Here is an 8,466-nt window from a genome sequence, read left to right on the forward strand (position 1 = left end):
TCTTTTACAAAGAATATTTTTATTTGGTTCGAGAAAGAAAAGTTTTAATAGTTTGAAGCGAAGACACAGATCTAAATTAAAAATGTGTTCTTTCCAAGAAGCCACAACTTTTCCCACGTTTACACTGAGAACATAGGGGGGGCTATTCTTGCAATTACAAACTTTACCGATTTATAAGTTGAATTTACATATAGAATGAAGGACGTAATAGAATGGTAATGTCAAGCTTCTTCTCTAACTAATCAGAGAACAATCTTTCATTTTCTCCCTGTTTTATATACAATGGAGTTTGGCCCTTTACACTATATTTTTTGAAGTGCCATTGGGTCCCTCAATAAGAGGTGGAATCAACAATAGCTTTCGCCCTGTGCAAGTAACTGCTTATTTACCTTCCTGGGTTATTAATGGAACAGTTCTTCTGTACATCATGGTAGTGGAGTTCAAAATGTCGTCCCCAAATCCACACGCCTTAAAAAATAACCTGAAAAAAGTTGAAAGCGTGATGTGCTATCCACAGAGGAATAACATTAGAAACTCTAAAGAGCAATGAACAACCTTTCATTCTCTGAGCAAAGGGCTGCTATGTCGTATATGTCTCTATTTGCAAGCACTCTGCAAAAGGAGGAAGCCATTTTCAGGCACTTGATGATTTATGTCTCTATCTACATTGAACAAAAAAAAATAGAGGACCATCATGCTACCAGGTCTATTACCAAGAAAAAGGAGAAGGATAACGACTTATGCCATCACCCCTCTTTTTATATTCTTTTCAATCACTAGCAGAGCTTTACCTAATAATTTGTACTAACATCTAATGTTAACCTATACTATGTATTTTCTCAATGCTTTAATACAAGGACATCTCTGTTCGAGGGTCATACACAAGATCATTAACTTAATACTAAGTCTCATAAGACCTTAAACAAAATACTGAATCATAGTATAAAAAATTATTTTTCTATCTTAGAAACATAAGTTTTTTGTTAACAACCAAATAAAACATTAATTAGAATGTGGATCATATAAAAGTCACTGTATAAAAGTAAAAGTTGCAAAAAGATATTAAAAATGGTATAGGATTGTGGAACCTACAAAAATTAAATTAAGTCATCATGGAATGACAAACATCCAAATTTGTTGCTCTATATTTAAGTTTCAACTAATCCAACCTACTTAAATGTACTTATTCCGAAAATTCCCTAAAGTTATTTCAAATGTAAGTACTGTGATACTAATTCAAACAAATATAATTACAATCAGTTTAGAAAATATTGTTCTCTTCTATATGAACAAGACAAAATTGAATGCAGATAACAGTATTAAGTTTGTTTATATTTAAGTGAGAACCAACTTCTCCCAAAAGCAAAGCAAGTGCATCTTAGCCTGTACGTAGAGAAAATGCTATGCTACCAACACTTAAAAATGACAATAACTTCATGGTGAAGGATCTGGTCTCATCAACAAGTGCCGTGCTGCATACCTGGCAATTTTTTTAACTATCATCCGACCAATTCCCATTCTCTGCAAGGAAGGCATAACCTGCAATAGACTCAACCACGGTCATAAACGCATGTTAACCAATACACTTCACTAACGAGGAACAAGCGTTTAATCACTTTCTCTTTTTTCTTTATTACCACGACATCGTAAATCGAAGCGGTGAGGCCATAATCGGAAACGGCACGGCCAAACCCGACCAATTGATCACGTGAAGGAGAAACCGGCGTGAAGAAATCCGCCATTAAAGAAGACGATAAATTGTCTTGATATGGAACCACGCCGTTTACGTGGCGGAGGTTGCAGAAGACGGACAGAACCACGGCGCTGTGAGACAGAGCAATGCGGAGCTTGTGGATGTCCACGGGATCAGGTCCGGGTCGGGTCGGAAATCTTTGGGTAGAGTAGTTGCAATCGGTGAAGAGGTCCCGGAGACGGAGAGGATCGACGTGGCGTGGGTCGGTGGAAATGTAAATTGGGAAAAGCGGTCTCAACTGCTTCTTCGTCTTCTCAAGCTGTGAGCTTTTGCTGCTTCTTCGACTAACCCATTTCAATTCCATGGATCTCGAAGTGAAACCCTCTAACACACGTTTCTCTAACTGTAACTGCGTTTGTGCTGCAACTCCCATTGCCGCCATTTCTATTATCTGTGCTTGGACAATGCTACAAGATTGAAATGAGATAATGAAACTGAATCTGCTCCTCTGATTTCCACCACACCAATCTTTAATTTCTTCTCTATTTAATTAATTCTTTTATTTTGTTTTAAATTAATTCTATTTTTTTAAGTTAATTTCTTGTACATGCGTACTGAGTTTTATGAGGAAACATAATATAACTTTTACTCATTGTTTTCTTTAATTTTGTTAATATTTTTTAACTTCATTTTTATACAGATAACTTCTTGCTCTTTACCTTTAAGTGAAATAGTTTTAAAATTGTAATATAATTAACTTAATATGTTAAAATCTTTTTGTTCAATTATTTTCTATTATAAAACACTTTCAATTTTCAATAAACATAATTTGAATTTATTCAATTAATCATTTTATTTCTTGCTCTCTTTCATTATATATAAAATATATAAAATGGTAATGGAATTATTTAGATTTTCCTTTATCTTACACATGAATGTCACTGTTGTTACAATTTAGTTAAATATATATTTCAAGCATGAAAGATTTAGATTTTATAAAAAAAATAACTTCATTAAAGCATGTTGATGTAAAATCTTAACTTAAGATTTTGAGAAAAACTTTTGATCATAAAAACAAAAGGATATTTTTTTTATGATATAAAAGGTTATAGTTGAATTGAGATGTAAACAAAATAAAATTATAAAAGTGAGGTTCTTAAAATTCTTGCTTTCTAACAAAAACTTTATAATGACAATTGTCCCCACATTAGAGTGTTTTCTAGGTAAGATAAATTTCTTAAAATGAAAAAAATCAACAGATAAAAGAATAGGTACAATTCAAGATTAATTATTTTTCTAATATTTTACTGTGTGAACAATGATAATCATACCATTTTAAAATAGGTAGAGAACAATTATAGTTGGTGAAAAGATGGATATTTTTTCCTTCACATCTTGTGATTTGTAAAAGACATTGGATATCCAGAAATTGATGCATGATCACTACTGATAGAAGGAAATACATAAACATCTTAAAGAAAATTATTAAATTCAGAAGAAACTCTAGTGTAACCTAAGCAATAGTTTTGTGGGTAAACACTGATTTATGAAAAGAAAACACATGCTTGCAAGTTCACCAGAGTTGTTTATTGCTGTGATCGTCTCTCAGTCTGTCAGATCTTCTGCATGATAAGATCAATACCATGTTCTGGTTCCACAATCATTATATATTTTGGAGAGTGCCTATAATTAGGAGACAGAGTGAAGCTAAACCTGGAGATGATAAGGGCTAGCACAACCTTCAATTCAACCAGTGCAAAGTTCTTTCCTAAGCACAAGCGAGTACCCAACCCAAATGGCGCATAAGAACTTGGAAACTTGCAAGCCTTGGACACTCCCTCACTGAACCTTTCTGGTTTAAACTCATTAGCATCTGGTCCCCAGACTTCAGGATCTCTGTGTAGGGTTGGGATCAGAGTCCACAGAAAAGCACCCTTAGGAACATTCAGGTGTCCAATTTGGATATCTTCATATGCCTCCCTTGACACAAAGGATGCTGGTGGGTATAAACGTAGCGTTTCTTGAATCACCATACCCAGCTGTTAGCAGCCATCAACCACAAAGAAATGTGATTAACAATTTGACCACAGTTTATGTAAAAGAATAGATATCTAATGAGAGAAATCAACCCCTTAATTTCAATTATTGTAAAAATTAATCCTTGACTTTTAGACAAAAAGAGCTCAAAGAAATTATATGTACAAATATGGAGAGCAGTTTCATAAGATAACGACATGCAAGACTAATTAATGATTTCTCAAAACCAAACAGCATACCGTTTTCAACTGAGGGAGAGAATCTGCATTTGGTATACCATTGGGGCAATGTTCAGCCACCTCAGCCCTTATACGAGTCTGCCAATCTGTGTGCAAACCAAGAAGCATCAAACACCAGGAGGCTGCTACATAAGTGGTTTCATGGCCAGCAAAGTAAATGTTTTTGCAGTTATCCACAATGAAGCTTTTGGAAAAGTCCTTCCCCAGACTCTGATCACTCGTGGCTGCTTCCAACAGTAACTGCATCAAATCCTTCTGTGATGAGGAGGATGCCTCTGAGCATTCTTTCTTGCGTTCCTCCACTAACTCCCATATCAGTGACTCTATCTCTTTCTCCAAATTCGCTATCTCATTTTTCTTATTTGACCAGAAATTCAGTTTCTCACTGCCATTAATTAATAATCAATAAGCTTTTAGGCCACAATTATACTAACTTGTGACGTGAATCTATAAAGCTTTTAAGACACACTTAAGATTATGCATAGATTTTAGATAAAAATAATCAGTAATCTAATATTTGTATCCCACACAATCTATGATGCTTTTTGGTATAAGTGTCACTCTTAAAATTCTGCATATATACGTGTATGAAGAATTGTACTGTAAGATAGTTGAATTCTAAAGGGTAACATATGCCTGTTAGTTCTCAAATTTTGGTTAAAACTGATTTTAGTTCTAACTTTATAAAAAAGGTAGGTTTCCCTTGTTTGAAATGCATAACCTTGTACAGTTCATTTTAACATGACAAAAGAACAGTATCTACCACATTTTAGAAATACAAGAACCAAATCATTGAGTGAATTAAAACAAATTTTATCCGTTTTAGATACAAGATTGGCATACCGAAAACTGATGCCAAAAAGGAAGCCAGTATCCTTGGTCAGGGCCTTCTGTATTCTTCTAAGCTTGGAGAAGACTTCCTTTCCCTTAGAATAATAAGAATGGCCAAATGAAACCCTTGAAATAACATCAGCTGATAAACCTATGAGATCTTTATCCACTTTAATTTCAGCTGTGGCCCCTCCTTGGCTCTCAATAATTTGCTCCCATTTCAGTAGTAATGGCTGCGTTGACTCTATCATTGAGTCCACCATACCCTGCAATACATAGTAATGAACACTGTCTTACCAACATTTACTAAACTATAAATATAAGAAATGATACATACTCTCTTATAAATACTTTTTCCAAGTCTCCTCAAAATTACAGAAGAGGGATATTTTAGTCCTAACAAATGATTGATTCATAAAAGGTGACATGTCTATCAATTTAATCTTTGACAAAAATCTTTGTGACTTAAAATTTAATCGTAAATATATTAATTAAGATGAATTAGAAACTAAAGCATCTTACATCTATAATAGCTAAATAATCAACGTTTCCTAGGAATTGATATATCATATACTTTTGTAAGAACCAATTTGAACAATTATTATATCTTTTAGCTGAAAATATAAACTGAAAAAAAAAAAGAACTAAAAGAGTAAATAGCAAGGGGTAGTGGTTAAGGTATGGACTGATAATTAAAAATTTATATATACCTTAACTTTGTCCATGAAGAATTCAGCTGCAACAAGTTTCCTCTGCTGTGCCCAACTGTTACCATTGGCTCTCAAAACGCCATTGCCAAGCATAGGTGCAAGTTTGTTTGTTAAGTAACCAGGCTTACCCAGAACCAAAGTGATGCAATGATTCAATTCCTTTATTAGATCTGGTTGATTCACATACAGGTGCTGCTTCAGCCCTGTGGAGTAAGTATACAGTAAACCTGCAAGACCAAATATTCATGTCTTCTAATCATTAACTGTTAGAAAAGATGCATAATGCATGCCATTTGTATAAAGTATGTTAGTCCTGTCATTACATGTTCCCCATCTACTTAACATCATATTTGTTTGAAACTATAGAACTATCTGAGTTATACTTTTTTTAGTAAATTTAACCTATGATAGATAATAATATTACAAGGAAATATGATAAAGGATGTAATGTCAAAACTCTTTGAAATTGTACAAGCATATGTTACTATAACTCTGTTGAATAAAGAAAGAAAGAGAAGAGGAAACATGAACCATAGAATTGATATATGAGTACCCAAATGGAAACACAACAGCTGTAAAGTTGATAACTCCAAATGTAGTTGTCACCCTAGTTTGCACTAGATGCTATATGAAATTTAACATTTAGTCATACAATTAAGGTATGATATGAATCCATTTTTCTCAAAAATATTAATGACATGACATGAATCCATAGAGGGTGGTAGTGCTTGATTATTGCCTTGAGTGGACAACTTCTTGTTGGCTTAGCCTGCATGATTTAGATAATATGAATTTTGCAACAGTCTTTAGTTTTTCAGTACAAGATAAGATACTAATGTATCTTGTAGAGCCCACACTGTGAAACTTATTACCTTTCGCTCTGTATTAATTGGCGTTAGGAACAAATTTCAAGAGAGTAGCCACGTATAGAGAAAAATTTTGTACTATTGGTACTAATGTTCTTTAAAATTGTTTAAACAGAAGGAAGGGAGAGAGAGAGATTCCCCATAGCATTTCCAAACCTTTTCAAAGTTTTCATAGAATTTCCTAATTTTCAATTCAATTTTACTTTTGGATTCTCAATTAGCAGCAAGTGAAGAAGCCTCTTGTTTTCTGCAAGACAAGACTGCAAGTGGTGAAATAAGGAAGAATATATTCTTTTTCTGTTTTTTTTTTCATCTAACAGTAGGTCAAATAACTGAAATCAGTTACATAAAATGAAAATACTAAAATAATATGTAGATTAATTCAAAACATTTGGTAAAATGCTTGATCACTATGCTAAATTATTTAAAAGTTAAAAGAAGATTGCAAAGGATATATTCCTTCTTTTGGTGCCCATCATGCATTATTAACTTTTTAAAGTATCAAGATCTTGCATGCTTTAGGAAAATATCTGCTTTTTTCTCTGCCATCTCATTCAAATATCAAATTGCTAAGTATCAACAAAATAAAGATTAAGGAAGAATGTTCAAAAAGACTGATGTCATGTCAAAAACTTATCCGACTCAGTACCACCAGATGTAACACAGGTTTTTTTGTCTTTTGGCACCTTATTTCACCGTTAAGAAGATAATAACAAGGCAAAAACTACAGGAACCCCATACCCCATCAAGTATTCTCAAAATTAGTGCTCCAGCAGAAGTGCACAGTTAAGCACATAAGCACTTAACTTGACTTTCGGCAAAAGCTAATAACCTGTCTCTAAAATCATGATTGCAAAATTTTGAAACTATTGGTATAGGCCAATGGTTCTATACAAAATACATGAACATTAAAACAGTAGAAAATGCATTTGTTTTGAATATTTATTGCAAGAAAGAGTAAGATGAGAAAATGGATTGAGAGAAAGAGTAAAAGTTTTTAAAAAAGGTTACATGAAAAATATTATATGAAGGTGTAAGTCCATAAGTTAGTTTATGGAAGAAACAAGTTATTTTATTTTCTTTTTAAAAGAATAAATTTGTTCAAAGAGGGTCCAAATCTACAACCATGCAGAAATTTTAAGCAGATTTGAAAGTGGCCAACATCCTCAGCACCAGATTTGTTTACATATTATCTAGAAAAATTGGTTAAGATTAATGAGATCAAAGTACAAGGAGAAGAAGAGAAGAGTACCATATTCTTTCCTCCAGTGTTCAAAATAAGGGAAGAGGGTTGCAGTGTAGTCATGAGCCACAAGCTGATCAGAATGGTTGGAGGTTGAAGCAGAAGCTTTGGCTTGGCTAGCAGCCTGAGCTTGAATTTTCAGAATATCAGGCAGATTTCCATGCAGAAAAGAAGGTGGAGGCCCTTTTATTCCTTGCTTTAGTATCCTTTTTCTCACCCTTTGAGACTCATACCACACACGACCATACCCATAGAGTACCCAGCTTAGAATCCCCACAACAGCAACTGAAACCAGTTTCAATGCAACAAAAACCTCCTCCATCTCTACCTTCCTCTCTGTTGCTCCTTCCTTTCACTCTTGCTATATAAGTAGTCTCAGCACATAAAAACCATATATTATATTATATATTAGTTTGTCAGAGAGCAAAAGCTGGTTATTTTGGCCTGTTGTGGAGTGTTGTTATATATATATTTAAGTATGGAGATGAGGGTGCCAAAAAAGAGAGAGAAGTGGCTTCAGTGCAGTAAAGGCTGGTGACATGTGATTTGGTTACGAATCACTAGGAAAGTCTACGAGGAGCTGAAAGAGGGCTACCATATGAAGAGCCAGTGACATATGCCAAAGATTTATATATCTATGCAGGAATGAATGTATGTAATATATGATGATATAATATATTATATTACATTATATTTATATGTTCACATGCTTTCCTAGTGGAAAACCTATGTTAATGGACCACACAAGTCACATGATTATTAAGTATAAGTATTTTGTTTGTTTATTAAATTATTAGTGTTTAACAAGGAGGACTTACATTTTCTATCATTTGTAGAGTTTAATACT

At 33.7% G+C, this 8,466-nt stretch overlaps 2 protein-coding genes across 2 annotated transcripts; both read right to left on the minus strand.

The window, feature by feature from the left end:
* Positions 1-72: 72 nt before the first annotated feature.
* LOC124840057 (Acyl-CoA N-acyltransferases (NAT) superfamily protein) lies at positions 73-2,222 on the minus strand. Its single transcript, XM_047316051.2, has 4 exons — positions 1,638-2,222; positions 1,481-1,539; positions 556-612; positions 73-481 (listed from the first exon to the last, which is right to left on the minus strand). Exons 1-4 carry the CDS (start codon positions 2,133-2,135, stop codon positions 382-384), a joined length of 714 nt encoding a protein of 237 aa, XP_047172007.1. The 5' UTR covers positions 2,136-2,222; the 3' UTR covers positions 73-381.
* Positions 2,223-3,054: 832 nt separating this feature from the next.
* Positions 3,055-8,213, minus strand: LOC124840069 (cytochrome P450 714A1-like). Its single transcript, XM_047316060.2, has 5 exons — positions 7,629-8,213; positions 5,511-5,737; positions 4,813-5,066; positions 3,970-4,354; positions 3,055-3,732 (listed from the first exon to the last, which is right to left on the minus strand). Exons 1-5 carry the CDS (start codon positions 7,939-7,941, stop codon positions 3,307-3,309), a joined length of 1,605 nt encoding a protein of 534 aa, XP_047172016.2. The 5' UTR covers positions 7,942-8,213; the 3' UTR covers positions 3,055-3,306.
* Between the last annotated feature and the right edge of the window lie 253 nt (positions 8,214-8,466).

This window comes from Vigna umbellata, chromosome 2 (genome assembly GCF_029865625.1).
Source record: "Vigna umbellata cultivar VRB3 chromosome 2, Vumbellata_1.0, whole genome shotgun sequence".
Lineage (NCBI taxonomy): Eukaryota > Viridiplantae > Streptophyta > Magnoliopsida > Fabales > Fabaceae > Vigna > Vigna umbellata.

Bases quoted from the DNA above. Each gene is read 5' to 3' on its own strand.
- LOC124840069 (XM_047316060.2), bottom strand. From the start codon at position 7,941: ATGGAGGAGGTTTTTGTTGCATTGAAACTGGTTTCAGTTGCTGTTGTG. The intron at 4,355-4,812 runs GTATGCCAATCT...AATTAATGGCAG, and splicing joins CTTTTTGGCATCAGTTTTCG to TGAGAAACTGAATTTCTGGT. The intron at 3,733-3,969 runs GTATGCTGTTTG...GGCTGCTAACAG, and splicing joins CTCTCCCTCAGTTGAAAACG to CTGGGTATGGTGATTCAAGA.
- LOC124840057 (XM_047316051.2), bottom strand. From the start codon at position 2,135: ATGGCGGCAATGGGAGTTGCAGCACAAACGCAGTTACAGTTAGAGAAA. The intron at 613-1,480 runs GTATGCAGCACG...CTCCTTTTGCAG, and splicing joins ATAGTTAAAAAAATTGCCAG to AGTGCTTGCAAATAGAGACA. The intron at 482-555 runs GTTGTTCATTGC...AACTTTTTTCAG, and splicing joins CTTTGCTCAGAGAATGAAAG to GTTATTTTTTAAGGCGTGTG.